A 21,464-nucleotide genomic window follows, 5' to 3' on the forward strand; every position below is an offset into this window, starting at 1 on the left:
GAAACCCGATACAGAATGGCTGAGTCAGAACCGACTTGATGACACTTAACAACAGCAACAAATGACTAATTGTTGTGTGCCATAGGGTTGGTTTCAACTAATAGTGACCCTGTATAGGATTTCTGAGGCTTTAAATATTTGCCAGAGTAGAAGTCTCACCTTTCTCCAGTGGAGCAGTGAGTGGGCTCTTACCATCTACCGCATGGTTTGCAGTTCAGTGCTTATCATGCAGACATGAGCCCTGGTGTGATGCTGTAGGCTAAAGCATTGGATTGGTAACCACAAGGTCAGCAGTTCAAACCCTCTAGCCACTCTCAGAAACCCTATACAGGGTTGCTATGTATCTGAACCAACTCAGTGGTACACACAATAACAATGGCTAATGCTTATGCGTAGAAAAGTTGCTGTTGTTGTTTTTAAGCAAATGTCATACATTTGTCACCTACATGAGGTGGTGGTGTCTTTGAAGATAAGAAGTCTCCAAAGCTGTCTAATCATACTGAGTCAAGACAGCTCTACTATTTTTTTTCTTGGGAGACTTCCCTGGACTTTAGATCCAGATCAAACCAACAGTAAGAACCCACTGTGGAGTAGGTAGACTATTGTATACTTTTCTGTTTGATGGAATTGTACTAGGCATGGAGACGTCATTGTCTGATGAATATCTTCTAATTAATTAGTGAGGAAAATAGCCTTCTTCATAGCTCTAGGAGAAAATGTAGTTGTTAAAGTTTGTGTCACATTAAATCCACTTTGTGATATGATCCATTTTTCAAAAATTTAAGAATGATGACCAAGTATACTTCTTTTCTCTGTGTGTCTAGGATTCATCCAACATGAGGTCCTCCCTGCAGGCGGTGACACTCTGGGGAATAAAGGCACCTCCTCACAGCATCACTGCCATCATGATCACTGATGACCAACAGACAATTGTCACTGGAAGTCAAGAGGGTCAGCTCTGTCTCTGGAATCTCTCACCGGAACTTAATGTTAGTGAAATAGTTTCTATTGAAATAGGCAACCCTCAGAAAATAAACACAGCTGCTTATACCAACCAATACAGTGAAAGATTTGCATGATTGTTAAAAAAGAGATGTGTACTGAAGTAATAGATTGTTTTGCTTCTACATTTAGGAAAAAAGGGGTATGTTTTACTGGATCAAAATCACATTTAAAAATGATACTGTGGATGTTGCAAATCGTAGCTTCTAGCTAAGTGTTATCACCCCTTAAGTTATGCTGAGTTTTCCTATTTTATATCCTGAATTATATGTTTAAGTAACTGAACTACAGACGTGTAAGTATAATTCTGAAAATTATGGCTCATTAATCTAAACAAAGGGCACCCTTGAAAACCACTATTAGCTAAATGAGTAAAATGTTAATTATCTGGGTGTTTCTGTCTATTTGGCCTTTTTGCTGTTCTTTTAATCTGTAAGCACTGTGATTTTTACAGATCGCATCAAAAAACTCTAAATCCAATTTACTGTTGGCATTCCTTGATTTCAGAACCTGACCTCACCTAGGATTTGGCCCATTGATTAGCAATTAATTGTCCCTGTCCCAAGTCATAAACATTTAACATATGGGAATAGCTATTTGCTTAACTCTAGCAGCCTGTAGATCCAATTTGAACACTTAAACTGATGATGTACTTAAAGTATACTGCCCTCATTAAGAAGCCTTTTAAAGATCAAAGACTATTTTTAGCCTTTAAAGTTTGTCACTTTAAAACCTAAATTAACAATTAATTGTAATTCTATTTTATAGTGTAATTAATTAACATCTCCCTTCGCTGAGCAGTTCTACTACAGGACTGCCAAGAACTGCATAGCAGACCAACTCAGCTCCATGTTTATTAACATTCCTGAAAGAAGGATCTGACTTAACTACAAAGGTTGTGTTTTGAAAATGATGGCCCTCACATTTATCCTGTGTTGTAGTTTTAACTCATATTCCTAAATGGCTACACATAGTTAGTTAGCTAAGGTGGCATAGTGGTTACAAATTGGGCTCCTAACCTCAAGGTCAGCAGTTCGAAACTACCAGCAGTTCCTCGGGAGAAAGATAAGACTTTCTGATCCCATAAGGATTTACAGCCTTGAAAAACCTATATAGGGTCGCTATGAGTTGGAACTGACTCCACAGCACATAGCCAACCAAACGGCCATTTTAATATTGAGACAAAGAATTTTCTGGGTAGACCTCTTCTCTTAAACTATATAGGTTGGTATAAGTTTAAGAAATTTGTAATCCTAGGGTCTATATCTTTTGTACATGTTCCTGTTATTTATTCAATCTTTATTCATCATGCATTTATGGATTGGGGTTTGTTAAGTTAGGCAGTTGCTAGGTACCTGAGTTCAAGCCTGAATAAAACCTGGTGCCGGCTGCCTAGGAAACTTCAGTATAGTAAAAAGGAAGAAGTTCTGTGTGGCACTGTAGGATAAGCACAGGACTGCTAACCACAAGGTCAGTGGTTCAAAACCACCACCCACTTTACGGGGTTGGTGTGAGTCCGAATGGACTCAATGACACTTAGCAACAGCAACAAAGAGGAGGAAAGGCTAATGCGGCATCATCACATCATAACTCAATGTGCAGCATAGCACAAAGTAGAAAACTATCTGCAGTGCGTCTTCAGTGAGGAATGGATGCACTACTTCTCTTTGGAACTAAGTATTTTGCTTGGGTTAGAATAGTGATTTTCAATGAGGGACAATTTCATTCCCAAGGAGACATTTGGCAATGTTTATAGGTATTTTTGGAGTATTGATGTGGCACCATGGGTTAATGTGCTGGACTGCAAAGTAGCTTTGAACCAAGGTTGGCGGTTCAAACTCATCAGCCACTCCTTGGAAACCCCATGCAGGGTCAGAACCAATTCGACAGCACGTCACAACAACAACATAGATAGTTTTAGTTTTCACACTTGCTGGGTTGCTGTTAGTAAGTGCTGTCAGGTCAGTTCTGAATCATAGAAACCCTGTATAGGGTTTCCAAGGAGCAACTGGTAGGTTGGAACCACCAACCTTGTGGTTAACAATCCAGTCCTTAGCCTATAACTTCACACCACGATGCATTTATGGTATTAAGAATACCTTCCAGATTTGGTTATCAGTTGCTGGGTGATACTGGTGGAATAATGGCATCATTTATTTGTATAAGGAATAGAAGAGATAAGGAAAAAGAAATTAAAAAAAAAAAAAAGCCCACTATCCTCAAGTTGATTCTGACTAGGAGTTTCAAGGAGTGTATGGTGAGTGTGAACCACTGACCTTTCCGTTCCACAGGACAGAGTAAAGCTGCCCTACAGGATTTCCAAGGCTTCAAATCTTATGGCTGCACACAACTCCATCTTTCTCCCATGGAGTGGCTAATGGATTCAAACCGCTGACCTTTGAGTTTGTAGGTGAGCACTTTTACCATCGCATCACCAGGGCCTCTTAGGAATTGCAGTTGTTATCTAGTGCCATTGAATTAGTTCCGACTCATAGTTCTTCTAAGGAGTGACTGGTGGCTTTGAGCCACAGACCTTGCAATTAAGAATTATTGTTAAGTGCTGGTAAGTCAGTTTGAACTCATAGCAACCCTGTATAGGGTTTCTGAGGAGCAGCTGGGGAATTTGAACTGCCAACCTTGTGTTTCAGTCTAGTACAGATCCTATAGGATCACCAGGAGTAGTGAGGAAACAAAGAATGATTTAACTACTGAACATCTCTGAGTGTCTAAGTATTTCGTAGGGAATCGGTTATACATCTCAATCTTTCGTTGTCTGGGTGGTGGGTTGATAGGTTTAGGGGGCGCTAGAAAATGAGTGTCCCTTTTTGAGGGCTTAAGTTATCCAAGCTGCTTCCAAAGTCAGGTGTGAGTCCCACAGTCCTCTAACTTCCCCAGAACTTACTGGAGTTAATGAGGACTCTCTACAAGTCACATTCTAGGAACTTTCTTACTTGGGAATGTTTCTAGGTTTTCTTAATACTGATTGCTGATACTCATCATATATTTTAAAGTGTAGAGAAAGGAACGGTGAATATTCTTTTAGATATATTCCCTTAGTGTTATGTTCTGTTTTTCCTGTGGGGTAAAGCACAGAACCAAAAGTTTGGTTTGAACCACAAGGTCGGTGATTCAAACTCATTAGCCACTCTTTGAAAACCTTACACAGGGTTGCCATGAGTTGGAACTGACTCGACGGCACTTAACAACAACAACAGCAATATAACAATGATAAAATGAAGAGTAGCAAAGTTGAGAGAGTAAGTAGAAAGAATGGAAACCTAGGTCTGATGCTAACTCAGTTGATCCTGGACAAATGACATATTTGCGAAGTCTTCATTTCCTCACCTGTGAAATGGGATTACAACGCTGTCTATGGATGGTTACACTAGTGCCTGGGATGTGATAGATGTTCTTCAGATTATGTGGAATTTTTCCATTCTCCTTTGTCTTATTAAAAATTGCTGAGGGATAGAGTGGTGTGTGGGGAGGGTGCGTGTGAAGCACTGTCAATAAAGAGGCACAGTCAATAAACAGAATTAAAATTCTCCTGGAATATATGATGACAATGGACTTGCTGTGGTCGTACAATTTATCATTATTATAATTTGCAGTTCTAGGAGATAATCAAACAAGGATATTATAGTGAAATATCCTAGTTTGTAGCATGTACATGTAGTAGCAGAATGTGGCCTTCCTATGGAAGACAATGCAGTTCCATTCCAATATATTGTTCACAGTGGATTTTCTTTGCTTCATTGCTCAATTTGGCCTGATATAGATTAGAAAAGGGTTGAATTCATAAAGGTATGAGTTCCAGATTGTGCTAATTGGGAAAAAAAATTACACTGTTTTCTGAGATGTTACCTCTGGATTTCCCAAGTAATAAAGCCATAATTGGACCATAAGTGATTCTAATATGTAAAACCTATTTGTAGGACTAAAAATGTATTCTCACTAGAGACCTTTTAAAGAAATATTTCTGGTTATGATAGAAATAATGCAACTGTAGAGAAAAATTATGCTGTATAATGTTGTTGTTGTTAAGTGCCATTGAGTCGGTTCCGACCCATAGCGACCCTGTACAGGGTTTCTGAGGCTGTAAATCTTTACGGGAGTAGAAAGCCTCATCTTTCTCCCGCGGAGCGGCTGGTAGTTTCAAACCGCTGTCCTTAAGGTTCGCAGCCCGATTCGTAACCACTATGCTACCAGAGCTCCTTCATGCTGTATAATAGCATATAAAAATTATGCTATGCAATCTTTATTGATATGTTTCGGTTGTCATCTACATATTTGTTGTTGTTGTTATTAAGTGCCATCGAGTCAGTTCCGACCATAGCAACCCTGTACCCTGTACAGGGTTTCCGAGGCTGTAAATCTTTACAGGAGCAGAAAGCCTCATCTTTCTCCCGCAGAACCGTTGGTAGTTTCGAACTGCTGACCTTGCGGTTCACAGCCCAATTCGTAACCACTACGCTACCAGAGCTCCTTATATATTTGTATAATTCAGAAAAAAACATAATGAGTATTAATTCAGTTGGAAAATAGATTTCCATTACTCACAAACTTTTTCTAGTCATTTCAATGAGATCTTAGTCCTGTATTGACCATCTCTTCTCCATTTGAGGGCAATCTTGTATGTATTCTATTTTGTATTTATTTTTATATTCTTGTTTTACCTCTAATAGTGAAGATTAGACTTCATTCTCATGTGAGATCATGGAAGAATTTGCCTTTATATCATATGTTTTTAATTCACATGTACGAGGAAAGCACTGGTATTTAAAGTCATAATTGAATTAAAACATTTTTCTTTAATGTTACAAAGTTAATCTTTCTATTTCTGGGGCAGAAAGACAAACAAGATATTATGTTGATTACAAAAAATTCAACGTTTTCTCACCTTGTTTTGTAAACTTCTGTTTGAACTCTGAAGATTGTACGTGGATATACTGCTATCATTTGGGGGACCTCTGTGCATCACAAGCATGAACCCTACTTATTTGTATTCGAAAGTTAGCTGCTGTGAAACAGGTTTGGCAATTATCTAGGTGTTATTTTGGATACAAAACTCAAAATGAAAAACAACACCAAAAAAATGTGTACAACACAGTTCCTTTAGCTACAAGTTTATTATTCTTGGGTTTTGATAAGCCAGCTATCAGAGTTCCTCTTATATAACAACTGAATACTATAAAGGTTCTTCCTAGTAAGAATTATGAATACTTATAATGTGGTATGTACAACAGTTTACAGTTGTTTAAAAGTTAATTGTCATCATTTTTTAGATTTCAGCTAATGAACTTCTCTTTGGTCATTCGGCTTCAATAACGTGTTTGGCAAGAGCAAGGGACTTCTCAAAGCAGCCCTATGTGGTTAGCGCTGCTGAAAATGGGTAGGTGGAGCTTGTCCTCTTCTTCATTGTTTTTGTCAAGTTACTGTTTTGTACAGAATTTTCTGACTGAAGAAAAGTGCTATTCATTTTAAATGTAGGAAAATTTAGGTCTTAAATGGTTGAGTAACTTGTATGAAGGTCTCAAAGAAAGCAATCAATATTGTGACACCCTCTCTAAAACTCATTTTCCTGAATTGCAACCCTCAGACATCTCCGCTTTTGAATCAGACAGTGTGTATGAAGGGTAATGGCAAATGCCATTCTCTTAGCAGCTGCCGTAGACTTGGACGTGGAAAAATCTGGGCTTTAGTATTTTTTCATATACAGTTTTAGCCCGAATTTACAACAGGGTTCTGTTTGAATGAGTCCATCATAAATTGGGGCTTATGTAAATCGGATACTTCATTAAAAAAAAAAAAAAAATGTTTTCAATAGTATTTCTTATTATTATCAGTATCGATAAATCCAATTTTCATTTGTCTCTGAGGGCTAGAAACATTGCATGTAAACGTACAGATATATTTTACTGGATTGGTTGCTGTTCAGTGCTGTTGAGTCAGTTCCGACTCATAGTGACTCTATATAGGGTTTCTGAAGAACTGCTGGTGAGTGTGAACCTTGGACCCTGCAGGTCAAATGACCTTGCAGTCCAGTGCTTAACTTACAGCACCACACCATGACTCCATTTTAACGCATATATTTATAAAAGAAAAAAAAAACTAAAACAGAAGCTTGGAAGAGCAGTTTATGATCATTTAAATACATTATAATTTGGGGACTTCTTGTATATAGCCTGCAGTAACTTACTTTGAATTCTTAAGAAAAGTAATCTAAATCTTCTTAATTTTGCAAAACAAGTTGCTACACTCTTTATGCTGCCTTTAAGTCTGATCTAATTATAAAATTAACAAAGGAGGACCTCAATTTTAAGTACAATGGTAGATGTGAAAAGGGAAGGATCTGAAGTTTAGGTACAGTTCCATGGATGTGAGGTTTGCTCCAGCAATATAGGACTTAGCTGTCAGTCACACTGATGAAAAAGCTGGCCTGGACTTGGACTCTGTTGATGAGTTATTTTCCAGAATATACTCAAGAATGTGAAATCAATTCAGCATGCATTCAGAACGGATGGGTTGGGTTGCTGGCTGAAACAAGAGAACCTATCCTTTATTTATTTTAATCCAAGGATAAATGATATGGCTGAATTATGACAAACAAAAGAATAATGAGGTATCAAGATTTCTTGCAGAAACAGAATAGTTTAACAAAATGGCAAGTGGAATGGATTTCAAAGAAGTACATATTCTCATTGTTTTTAGTAAAGCAGTAATTGTTATGCTTAGATTGAATTTTGGGTGATCCTGAAGTTCAGTGTCATAGTACATTATATTTACCCATAGGCTTCACATACTAAGAATGTTGCAAAGCCTGCTAAACTTGTTGAAATATTTATTTCCAATTTGGAGGATTTGGGGAATGTCTTGGTTATTCAGTGCTGCTATAACAGAGGTGCCACAAGTGAGTGACTTTAATGTAATGTAAAACTTTATTTCCTCACAGTTTAAAAGGTTAGAAGTCCAAATTCAGGGCATCAGCGCTAGAGGAAGTCTTTCTTTCTCCATCTACTTAGGAATAAGGTCTTTGTCTCTTTTCAGCTTCTTTTGCTAGATTCCTTATAGATTACGTGATATGAGTTGTTCCCTCCTTTTGTGCTTGCTTACTTAATCTGCTTTTCTGTATCTCTAAAGAGATGGATTTAAACCACACCATACACTCAAATGGCCTCATTAACATAACAAAGGAAACCCAACCACCAAACCAAACCTGTTGTCCTAAAGTTGAGTCCCACTTATAGCTGGTGGCACTGGGATAAGCACTGGACTGTTAACTGTACGGTCAGCAGTTCAAACCTACCAGCCACTTTGAAGGAGAAAGAGGAGACTTTCTGCTCCCATAAAGATTTACAACCTCAGAACCGTATACAAGTTCACTTTGAAAATTGACTTGAAGGCAGTGGATTTGATTTGATTTTGGTCTCGGATAGAGTATAACTGCCCTTGGGTTTCCAAGACTATAATCTTTATTGCTGGAGTCCTGGTGTGGCAACTGTAAGATAAGCACCAGACTGCTAACCACAAGGTCAGTAGTTCAAACCCCTGGAAACCTTATACAAAGTCCCTATGAGTTGAAGTTTAGTCACTTAACAACAACAGTAATGTTTATCACCAGGTCTTTTCTCCTATGGAGCTACTAGTAGGTTCGGACCTTCAACCTTTTGGTTAGCAGCCCAATGATTAAGCATTGCCCCACCAGGGCTTTGTAACAACAGGTATGTTGTTGTGAAGTGCTGTCAAGTCAGTGCTGACTCGTAGGGATCCTGTATAGGGTTTCCAAGGAGTGGCTCATGAGTTTGAACCGCTAACCTTGTGGTTCAAATTGACCTTGTGGTGCAGTGCATTACCCTGCAGTGCCACACTAGAACTCCTACCACAGGTATTCTGTTGTTAAGTGCTGTCGAGTTGGTTTTGACTCATAGTGACTCTGTATAAGGTTTCTGAGGAGTGGCTAGTGGGTTTGAACTTCTGACTTTGTGGTTTGCAGTCCAGTGCTGATCCTACAGTGCTACATCAAGAGTCTACCAGGTATAGGAGTTAGGATTTACAACACATATTTTGGGGGATGGTGAACACAATTCACTCCATAATAGGAGATGATGAAATTTTTTCTGGGACTACTCAGAGACTTGAGAAAAACGTAATGGTTAAGTGAGAGATCGATCTGAGACGTATCTGGGTCCCAGCTTGAGGTGTTGGCCCAGTGGTCTAGCTCCAAAAAAGATGATCATTCTCAAAGATATGTGAATTCAAGACTTTGTGAGCTCTTATGTGAATACGAATGTAAACGGTCCTGAGAGCCTGATTTCATCTGACTATTCAGTGTTTTTCCAAGATGATTTGAATTTTCCAGAACTCAATAATTTTGGGGTACTTAAAAGGAATAGATACTTTTAGACAGTACCTAGAAGTATCTGTGACAGATAAGCTACAGTTGGTTGCATAATGGATCCAAATTTAATCTGATGAAAATTGTTACCCTCACTAGGTTTGACCTCAGTAGTTCCAATACAGCAATAATTTTTAAGAAGTTCCAGTAAATTGCTATGGGCTTAGCATTTCTAAGATGATCAGATGAGACCCAGAGTTACTTCATGGATCAGAATTTATTTTCTTTCCTAGAATGTCATTTCATCTGCAGTCATGAATTCTGTTGATGCCCAGGTAAAATGAGAGGAAATAAATACCTATAGACATAATGTTGAAATGACATGAAAAGAGGATACCCTGATAGTTTTTGCTAAGTGCCATTGAGTCGGTTCCATTGAGTCTACGTACAACAGAATGAAACACTGCCTAGTCCTGCGCCATCCTCACAATTGGTTCTATCCTTGAGTCCATTGTTGCTGCCACTACCCCAATACATCTCATTGGGGTTATTTTTCTTCTTCTCTGTCTCTCCACTTTACCAAGCATGATGTCCTTCTCCAGGGACTGGTCACTCCTGATAATATGTCCAAAGTACAAGAGATGAAGTCTGGCCATCTTAGTTTCTAAGGAGCATTTTGGTTGTACTTCTTCCAAGATAGATTTGCTTGTTCTTCTAGCAATCAATGAGAAAAAGTAGCCAGTGATAATAGATAGATTTCCTACCAGGAAGAAAAAGTCGACTGAGAGCTGATTCTCAACAATAACGTGGAAACCACACAACAGTGAAATATTATCTTCAACGAAGAGAAAATATTCATCAAACTAGAATTATATATCCAGCAAAAATACTCTCTAAAAATGAGAGCTCAATAATACTTTTTGAGATAAACAAATGCTATCAGTGTTTGCTACCAACGGAAGTTCAAACAAATATTCCAGTTTTGGCTACCAATAAAAGTTCAAATATTTTCCAAGAAAAACCGTGATTTCAGAAGGAATATCTGAGACCTTAAAAAGGAATATTGAATAAAAACCATCTGATTTTAGGAAAATATAAATAAACACAGACCATGCAACATAATACCGATCACACCCCCCCCCCCCAAACCAAACCTACTCCATTGAGTCGATTCCAACTCATAGTGACCTTATATAGTCTTTCCAAGGCTATAAATCTTTACAGGAGCAGAAAGTCTCACCTTTCTCCCATGGAGTGGCTGCTCAACATGTTGGCATTTCCAGGGTAACTGAAGGAATATAAATATAAGTGTAAGTTGAAAAGTATTGCAACAAAATCATGGAGACCTTTATTAAAGAAAACGAACAAATATATAGCTATTGTTTCTTGCCAAGTCCCTCCGCAGACTTCTGAAGGCAGTATTTTCCTCTCTCTACTCCCTTCCAGAAGAGTTCTGAGCTCTTCAACTTCTACCACATCAAAACAACAGTTTTAACATCCTCAAGGGATTGAAATGATATTCCTCTTAATTGTTCTTTGAATTTGGGGAACACAAAGAAGTCTGAAGGGGCACGATCGAATATAGAGTGGATGGGGTAAGGTTTCCCAATGAAGTTCTCATAGGACAGCCCTTGCTGCTCTTGAAGAATGAGCAGGTGCATTGTTGTCACAGGAAAAGTTTCCTTGGGCCAACTTTCCTGTTTTCAGTTTTCTTTAGAAATTCTTCCTAATAACTCCTCATGACTGATGATACTAAGAGAAGTATATTACCGAGAGAAATTGTCCATAGTCATCCACTGATCACACAGACATCTTTAAATATGTTTTGTTTAGAATAAGCCTGTGCATGTATAAGCCAGAGTCCTAGTAATAATACCTTTTAACAGACCTTTATATATAACTTTCTATTTTAAAATGGTAAGTGGGTTTTTAATCTAAAGAAGATGAAATCCTCAAATAAGATAGTTTAAATAAATCTTTAAAAAGAGTAACCTCAGTTCTGTAAAAACAAAGAGTATTTGATTGAATTTAAAACATAAAGAACATAAGGACATAGAAAATTTAAAAGTAAACCGATGCAAAGAACTTAGCAGAGGCATACTAACTGAAATAAGATTGAAATAATAAATATATCCCAAGCCTGATGTGGAGCTATAGGATCAGCACTGGACTGCTAATTGCAAGGTTAGCAGTTCAAACCCACCAGTCACTCCTCAGGAACCTTATAGAGGGTCATTGTGGGTTGGAACCGACTTGAGGGCACTTAACAACAACAACAATAAATACGTTGTTGTTGTTGTTATGTGCCACGGAGTCGGTTCTGACTCATAGTGACCCTGTATAGGGTTTCCAAGGCTGTAAATCTTTACGGGAGCAGAAAGCCTCATCTTTCTCCCGCAGAACAGCTGATAGTTTTGAATGTAGCTAATAAAAACTGGAAGGCATTGTTACAGATAAAAAGACTTATTCAATCACCAGGAGAATGTGGACTAGAGATGTAGACAGGCCTTGAGGTTGTGGCACATAGCTGCCTAAATTTTGGCATGCATTAGAGGCACCTGAGACAGAAGCCGTGGCGGTGATGGCACTGTGGGTAAGAGTTTAGCTGCTAACCAAAAGGTGGTCAGTTCAGACCTATGACTCATGGGAGAAGGATGTGATTGTCTGCCTCCACAGACACTGAAAAAGACAAATCATTGCTCTAGAGTAGGATCTGACTCTTGGGAACCATAGGGTTTCTGAGGTAGTAATCTTTATGGAAACAGACTGCCACATTTTTCTCCTGCAGAGCACCTGATGGGTTTGAACTGAAAACCTTTCAGTTAGCAGCTAAGCACTTCACCTCTGCACCACCAAGGCATGCTTCATGAAGATTAAAATATCACACCAACCCATTACCACTAGTCAGTTCTGACTCACAGAGCCATACATAGAGTTAGTGAGTCTGTACATCTTTATGGGAGCTGACAGCCATATCTTTCTCCTGAGGAGCAGCTGGAGGATTTGAACTGCTGACCTTTCAGTTAGTAGTCCAACATTCTGTTCTCTGGGATGGCTATGAGTTGGAATTGACTTAATGGCAACCAGTGATGGGTTTGGTTTGGCTTTTTCACTCCCTCAGATACTAGCTTAGTAGATGGGGCTGAGGTCCTAGAACTTGCATTGCTAATATTCTCTCAAGTAATGCTGATGCTGCAGGTCTCAGGACCACATTTGAAGTAGAAAGTGAGTACTGGGAGACACAGTATGGAGTCAATAATGTCTTAGTTTTTTAGCTCTGTCAGGGTTCTCCCTGGAGCTGAATATAGTGAGATTTCATCTCTCATACTTTGGACATGTTATCAAGAAGGACCAGTCCCTGGAGGAGGACATCATGCTTGGTAAAGTGGAGGGATAGTCAACGAAAAAGAGGAAGACCCCCAACAAGATGGAGTAACACCTTGGCAGCAATGGGCTGAAGTGTAACAACAGTTGTGAGGGTGGAGCAGGACTGGACAGTGTTTTGTTCTGCTGTGAATAGGGTCTCTATGAGTCAGAACCAAATCAACAGCACCTAATAACAACAACGATACAGAAATACCACAAGGAGATGGAAAATAAACAGAAATTTATTTTCCCACAATTCGTCGCTGTTAAGTGCCATTGAGTCAATTCTGATTCATAGCAACCCTCAACTGTGTTTCCAAGGAATGCAAAGTTTGGAAAAAAAGATCAGTAATTGGAAAATATGGCCTTGGTGATAGAAACGATGCTGGAGATTGCATGATAGAATTCTGCAAGACTAATGGTTTCTTTATTGCAAATACCTCTTTTAAACAACATAAAGGATGACTATAAACATGGACCTCACCAGATGGAATACATAGAAGTCAAATTGACTACATCCAAGGAAGAAGATGGTGGAGAAGCTCCATATCATCAGCCAAAACAATGCAAAGGGCAGATTGTCAAGCAGACCATCAATTGCTTTTATGTAAGTTCAGGCTGAGGCTGAATAAAATGAAAACAAGTCCACCAGAGCCAAAATATGACCTTGAACACATCCCACCTGAATTTAGAAATCATCTGAAGAACACATTTGATACATTAGACACTGAATACCGAAGACCAGAAGACTGTGTGATGACATTAAGAACATCATACAGGAGGAAAGTCATTAAGAAGATAAGAGAGAAGGAAAAGTACAAAGTGGATGTAGAAGAGACTGAAACTTGCTCTCCAGCATAGAGATACTAAAGCAAATGGCAGAAATGAGGAGGTAAAAGAGCTGAATAGAAAATTTCAAAAGGCAGCTCAGGAAGTTAAAGTCAAATGGTATAATGAAATATTCAAAGACCTGGAGTTAGAAAACCAAGTGGAAAGAACATGCTTAGCATTCCTCAGTCTGAGAGAACAGGAAAAAAAAAAAAAAAAAAAAAATTCAAGCTTTGGGCTGCATTATTGAAGGATTCAATGGACAAGTACTAAATGATGAAGAAAGCATCAAAAGTAGGTGGAAGGAATAGAGAGTCACTGTACCAAAAATAGATGGTTAATGTTCAACCATTTGAAGAGGTAGCATATGATCAAGAGCCAATGATACTGAAGGAAGAAATCCAAGGTGCATTGAAGGTACTGGCAAAGAACAAGGATCCAGGAATTGATGGAATACAGATTGAAAGCTTTCAACAAAGTGATGCAGCACTGGAGACACTTACTCCTCTATGCCAATGAAGTTGGAAGACAATTGACTGGAAGAGATCCATGTTTGTGCCCTATCCAGTGAGAGGGATCCAATGGAATGCGGAAATCATTGGAAAATATCATTAATAGCACATGCAAGCAAAATTTTGCTAAAGATAATTAAAAAATGGCTATGAGTCAATTCATACATTGACAGAGAACTTCCAGAAGCTCAAGCCGGATTCAGAAGAGGCCATAGAACAAAAGGCCATAGAACATCATTGCTGATGTCTGATGGATCTTGGCTGAAAGCAGAGAACACCAGAAAGATGTTTACCTATGCTTTATTGACTACATGAACTCTTTTGATTGTGTGGATCATGGCAAGCTATGGACAATATTGTGAAGTATGAATATTCCTAAACACTAAATTGTGCTCATGAGGAATCTGTACATGGACCAAGAGGAAGTTGTTCAAAGATAATAAGGGAGCATTAATAAGTGTTTAAAATTAGGAACGGTGTGCACCAGGTTGTATTCTTTCACCATACTTATTCACTTTGTATGCTGAGCAAATAATCTGAGAAGCCAGAGTATATGAAAAAAAAAACCATAGCATCAGGATAGGAGGAACACTCATTAACAACTTGCAATATGCAGATGATAAAAATCTTGCTTGCTGAAAGTGAAGAGGACTTAAAATACTTTCTGGTGAAGTTCAAAGACCATAGCCTTCACTATGGGTTGCATCTCAATGTAAAGAAAACAAAAATCCTCACTACTGGCTAATAAAAAACATCATGATAAATGGAGAAAAGTTTGAATTGTCAAAAGACTTCATTTTTCTCGGATCAACCATCAACACTCATGGAAGAAGCAGTCGAGAAATCAAACAACGTATTGCATTAAGCAGCTCTGTACACAAGACCTCTTTAAAGTGTTGAAGAGCAAAGAGGTCAGTTTGAGGACTAAGGCTCACTGGACTCAAGCCATGGTATATTCAGTAACCTCATATGCATGTGAATGTTGTACAGTGAATAAGGAAGACTGTAGAAGCATTGCTGCATTTGAGCTATGATGTTGGAGGATAATATCAAAAGTATCAAGAACTGCCAAAAGAAAAACCAATCTGTGTTTGAAGAAGTACAGCCTGAATGCTCCCTGAAAGTCAGGATGGCAAGAATTCGTCTCTCATACTTTGGACATATTGTAAGGAGGGACCAGCCCCGGAAGGTAAAATGGAGGGTTGTAGAAAAAAGAAGAAGACCCCCCAACAAGATGGATTGGCAGAGTGGCAGCAGCGATGTGCACAAATGTAGCAATGATTGTGAGGTTGGCCCAGGACCAGGCAGTGCTTTGTTCTGTTGAGCATAAGGTCTCTAAGTGTCAGTACTGACTCAAAGGCACTCAACAACAACCATGTGATTTAACCTATGTAAAACTTTGAAATCAGTATTTAAAATGCAAAAGAATATATAAGGATAAGTCAAAAAGTGTTGTTGTTAGTGCTGTTGAGTTGGTACTGATTCACAGTGACCTTAGACACAACTGAACAAAACACTGCCCAATCCTGAGCGAACCTCACACTCATTGCTGTGCTTGAGCCCACTGTTTCCGCCATTGGCCAATCCATCTCATTGGGGGGTGGGGTCTACCTCTTTTTTGCTGGCTCTCCCTTTTACCAGTCATGACATCCTTCTCCAGGGACTGGTGTCTCTGGATAATATATCCAAAATATGAAAAATAAGATCTAGCCATTCTGCCTTACAAAGAGCATTCTTTCTGCACTTCTTCTAATACAGATTGACTTGTTCTACTAGCAGTTCATGGTACTTTAAATAATCTCCTTCCATACCATAACTTAAATTAACCAATTCTTCTACAGTTGTTCTTATTCATCGTTAAACTTTCACATGCTTATAAGGCAATTGAAAATACCAGGGCTTGGGTCAGGCATACTTTAGTCCTTTAGATATGTTTGCTCTTGAACACTTTAAAGAGGTCTTGTGCAGCAGATTAACCTAATGTAATACATCATTTGATTTTTTGACTGCTGCTTCCATGAGCATTGATGGTTGATCTGGGCAAAATGAAGGCTTTGACAACTTCATTCTTTTCTCCATTTATCATGAAGCTATTTATTGGTCCAGTGGTGAGGATTTTTGTTTTATATACATTTAGATGCAACTCACAGTGAAGGCTATGGTCTTTGATTTTCATCAGTAAGTTTTCAGCAAGCAAAGTTGTATCCTCTGCATCTTGCAGTTTGTTAATGAGTATTCCTCCAATTCTGATGTCACGTTTTTCTTCATAGACTCCAGCTTCTTGGATTATTTGCTCAGTTTACAGATTAAGCAAGTAGGGTGAAAGATCACAACCCTGGCACACATCTTTCCTAATTTTAAACCATTCTGTGTTCCCTTGATCTGTTTGAATAAGTGCTTCTTGGTCTATGTACAGCTTCCTCATGAACACAATGAAGTGTTCTGGATTAGAAACCTTTATTAAACAAAAATATCACAATGTGAACCTATTGTTTCTGAACATATCCTGTATCTAGTTCTATGTATTTCTGAAGGCAGTGTTTCCATCTCTCTAGTCCTTTGCATGGAGCTGTAGAATAAGCACTCAACTACAAGGCTGGTTTGAACTACAGGGTTGATGGTTCAAACACCAGCTGCTCCTTGGAAACTCTATACAGGCTTACTATAAGTCAAAACCGACTCTATGGCACTTAACAATAACAACAACAACAAATCCCTTCCTGAAGAATTCTGTACTCTTTGATATACATCACAGCAGAATGGCAATTTAGGCATTCTCAAGAGATTCAAGTCATGCTTCTTCAAGGTCCTTTGAGTGCGGGGAACAACAGGAGGTCTGAAAGGGCAAGATGTGGTCTGTAGAGCAGACATGGTAAACTTTGTTAATGAAATTTGCATAAGACAGCGCTTGTTACTCTGGAAGAATGAGCAGGTACATTTTCATGTGGTTTAAAAATCCTTTGGCACAACTTTCCTGAATTTTTCTTACTAATGCATTTTTCGATTTTCTTAAAACTTCTTCATAATAAGCCCCCATGATCATTCTGTGATATTGCTATGAGTCCGAACAACAATGAAGACACAGAAAATTTGTTTTCTCATCTTTAATAGAGTTGATAGGCAAAGAGTCAATGTTTGTTTTGTGACTTTTTGTATTTATTTTCCAAGTTTAAGATATAAAATAAGGTGATAAACAGGGAGAGTCTTTGGAACACAAGATGGTTTGAAAATGTTATAATAATAACTAAGGGGGCTTTCTCTCATGCCCAGTTCCTAAGTGTGTAAAATGTGATTTAATTAACCTAACAAGGCCTGGCTGGGGCCCCAAATGTGAAGATTTTGTAAAGCTCTATGATTCCAATCAACCAGAATTTGACCCACTGATTTAGAGACAAAACGTACCTAGAAAAGAGAACAGGAACTTTTCAAAACCACACATTCCGGGACCTCAACCTGGACCTATGGAACTGAAGTTTCTGAGGCATTTGTAATTTGTGAGAGATTCATAAGTAGTCCTTGATGTACAGTCACTTTCTGAGCTGTTGAAATGATATTTTATAAGGTTGACTAACTAAAGGTTCAACTAAACCCAGCAATTTCTTTGCCTTTGAAATGATTGTTTCTCCCTTTCTGCAGTCTTTGTAGACACATACACACACACACGCGCGCGTAGTGTCCATTTCCCTCCCACTGGTTTTCTTGAATCCCCTGTCCTTTTGGTTTACCTCAAATCACTTTGGGACAAATTCAGTTATAAACAGAGTAGAAAAATGCCCAGACACCCCCCTAAAAAAGTATTAATTTTTTTGTCCCTGTATCTACTCAGTTTACAGATTAAGCAAGTATGGTGAAAGATCACAACCCTGGCGCTCATCTTTCCTAATTTTAAACTAGTCTGTGTTCCCTTGATCTGTTTGATGAAGTGCATCTTATTGAGTTTCTCAAACTTGGCACTTTTGATGTTCTAGATAATTCTTTGTCATGGGGGCTATCCTGTGCTTTGTAGGATGTTTAGCAGCGTCCTTGGTCTCCACTCGTTAGATGCCAATATGATTTCTACAATTGCAATGACTCCAGAGATCTCTAAACATTGCTAAATGTTCATTGTGAAGGAAAACCACCCTAGGTTGAGAACCACTGTCTAGAAGATTGAATTCCAGTGTTTAGTTAGAAAACAAAAAAAGAGAAGCAAACTTACCAAATGCCTATAATGTTTAATATTATTATATATATACAATACTATATTTATATCTATATATAGATATACTATATATTTTGCTTCTTAATAGTAGCTCAATATGAATAAAACTTTCATTTTTCTTACATGGCAATTTTTGCTTAGGTGTTAAAACTGTCAGAATTGGAGAATATGCTAAGTTACTCTGAAACAGCCATTCTGACCTTTGTGAACAGAAATCAGAGAGGCTTGCATTATCCCCTACTGAGGTGTACTTTATAACTGTATTTGTGTCTTTACTAAGGTATATGTAAACAAGTCAGTTTTCTATACAGAGTTTTCTAAACATTAAGCAGCAAAGGTGACGTGGGGATGTGTTGCAAGTGCTTTCAGATGAGAAGTAAAGTAAGAATCTTTCTCAGTTTGAGACCAAATATGGCCTCTTGGTGGCACTGTTTATTTTTAGCAAAAATGGTATTTGAGCTCTCGACATGGCTGTTCTTGATGCGGTATGTTTTCCAGAATATGTACTTTAAATCCAGTGAAATAAACCATTTTCAAGAGGACGCAGTTTCAAATGGCAGGATTGTTGCACTGTCACCCTAACAGACCATGATGGCTGTATCCCCACAATTTGTTTCAGGCTAGGGTGGCTCTAGAGTCCGGCTTTTGCAGGCTGGCGGCAGGGTGTAATTACCCAAACAAAAAGATACAGATGCAGTATGTTATCCCCTCCTAATGATCACAACATTTTCTTGCCCAGTAATCTGTAACAAAAAGCCATATAAACGGTCAGACTGCTCTTAAGTGCAGCAGTAAAGTAAAACTTGTTGGCACAAAAATTATTCCAGCCAATTGAGTGGAAATGACAGAGAATAATACAAAGTTATCTCTGCTAGGGAGATGTGTATTTGGAATGTCAGCAATGGACAATGCGTGGAGAAGGCCACACTTCCGTACAGGCACTTTGCAATCTGTGTAAGTACCCCAACTTCCCTCAAAAGGTCTCTGGATTCTGCAGCTTGCTTACAGAACTTGCTCTTCACTCAGTTAAAGAAATGAGTGGAGGTTATTCTTCCTTCCAAATAAAACATTTAAAAAATTGTTATCCTAAGGGTAGGTGCTCTGGTAGCGTAGTGGTTACGACTCGGGCTGTGAACCACAAGGTCAGCAGTTCGAAACTACCAGCTGCTCCGCGGGAGAAAGATGAGGCTTTCTACTCCCGTAAAGATTTACACCCTCGGAAACCCTGTACAGGGTCGCTATGAGTCGGTTCCGACTCCACGGCACATAACAACAAGGGTAGGTTGCTGGTTTGACATTTTGCTTTCCCAAGAGTTGCCATTGAAACTAATTGAAAATTAAAATATATCTATACATTTCTAGTATAGATAAATTTGAAAAAATGATTTTTAAATTTTATTCGTAGTGACAGTTATACACATACATACAAGCACACACAGAAAGCACAAAGAACGGTGTGGTCTTAATAATGTGCTATTTTATAAAGCATAAAGTTTGTTTCTTATTTTCTTATTTAATCTACTTTTTGAGAATAGGTTCTTAATTTCTGAATTTTCTATTTATGGAGAGAGAACAGAAGGCTGAATCATAACCTTTGTAACCATGTTCCAATATTAAAAATGGATTTTGACTTTTGGTCATTTTTTGGTCATTATTGTCTTGGGAGTCCTGATGTGGTGCTTTGGGTTAATGAGACAGACCACAAAACCGTTTGAACTGCAAGGTCAGCAGTTCAAGTTCACCAGTCGCTCCTCAGAAACCCTTTATAGGGTCACTATGAGTCAGAACCGAATCCATGGCACTCAATAACCAACAACAGCAACAATTGCTTTTAGAGCTGATGGTTTTGCATTGTTACATTTACAAACTCCTTTTTGTTTTTCTAGGAACAAAGCTCCTCACAGTGATATATCTTTTTAAAGGTAGAATATTTTACTTGATCTTTGATAAAAACCATTCTCAAAACTTTTTTGGCACAATAATTCCTTAAATGCTCGGCCAAAAGTAGCAGTGTTGCTAGGTTAAGGAACCTGAGTTAGATTGTTGCTTAACATACCAGAAATGATACACTTGTGAGCTTTGCATGATTTGGAATAAGATTCATTCTTTCCACAAGATTCCCCTTTCTTCAGAAAAATGATGATGTGATATGGGAACAAATGCCAAAATCAACACTTTGGGAATGGAATAATTGAAGAAAAGTACAATTTAGTTGCTGTTCCATCCAATACCTTAATTGAATGAATGAGAAAACTAAAACCCAGAGACATTTTCAACACAGCCAGAAGGAAGTCAATGGCCAGTGACACAGTTTTGTTGTTTCTTTTAAATCCCATTTGCACAGTATTACCATTGCTCATTCCGGATGACAGGAGAAGGCTGGCTTCTGTGTTGTGGAGAATACCAAGATGTCCTCATAATTGATGCCAAAACTTTAGCTGTTGTCCATACTTTTGCATCATCTCAGTCTCCTGATTGGATCCACTGCATGTGCATTGTTCACTCCGTAAGAATTCAAGGTAATCAATAGGTATTGCAAAGCACTAAGAAATTGCATATAAAGTAGCGACTTCTGTAGTATTTGTTAAGTTCTTGGTCAGAAGCTAAGGATGGTTCATTATCGTTATGTAGTAGTGGGGAGAGATGTGTAAACGAGACCAAGGAAAACAAAGAATACTACTTATTACCAATAGTCCAATTCATTGGAAAGACAGTGAGAGGGAAAGGTGAAGTGGAGAGGGGAGAAACTGGGTGTCTGTCCATGACCCAGTGATGCTTAGTAAATCTCAAGAGTTATGAAGAGCTGTTTATTGTAGTTTAGGAGGACTCTGGGAACTTTTACCCTGCTGTACCTTCTGGGTGTCCTGGTATGGCGCTGTGGGCTAATGTGCTAGACTGCAAAGTCATTTGAGCCACAAAATTGGTGGTTCAGGCTTACCAGCTGCTCTTTGGAAACCCTATACAGGATCACTATGGGTCAGAAATGACTCGACAGCACTTAACAACCACTTTCTAGATGTAGTAACGAAGATCCTTTTGTTTCTGTAATGAATGGCTATTTAGGAAAGGGAAGGATAGCTTCCTAATTATTTCTGAAACTGTTGTTTGTTGTTGTTAAGCGCTGTCAAGTCGGTTCCAACCCATGGCATTAACCCAATTCACAGTGGCACACCAGGATATATATATATATATATATATGTATATATGTATATATACATAT

General features: G+C 38.5%; 1 protein-coding gene across 1 annotated transcript in view; it reads left to right on the top strand.

Annotated features, from left to right (window-relative positions):
- Positions 1 to 836: 836 nt before the first annotated feature.
- WDR72 (WD repeat domain 72) overlaps positions 837 to 21,464 on the top strand; it is a 300,638-nt gene continuing 280,010 nt past the window's right edge. The window contains exons 1-4 of the mRNA XM_006831859.1: positions 837 to 989; positions 6,288 to 6,394; positions 19,120 to 19,198; positions 20,589 to 20,763. Coding sequence (XP_006831922.1) covers positions 837 to 989; positions 6,288 to 6,394; positions 19,120 to 19,198; positions 20,589 to 20,763 — 514 coding nt within the window. The remainder of the gene's footprint in view (positions 990 to 6,287; positions 6,395 to 19,119; positions 19,199 to 20,588; positions 20,764 to 21,464) is intronic.

This window comes from Chrysochloris asiatica, unplaced genomic scaffold (assembly GCF_000296735.1).
Source record: "Chrysochloris asiatica unplaced genomic scaffold, ChrAsi1.0 scaffold00004, whole genome shotgun sequence".
Classification (NCBI taxonomy): domain Eukaryota; kingdom Metazoa; phylum Chordata; class Mammalia; order Afrosoricida; family Chrysochloridae; genus Chrysochloris; species Chrysochloris asiatica.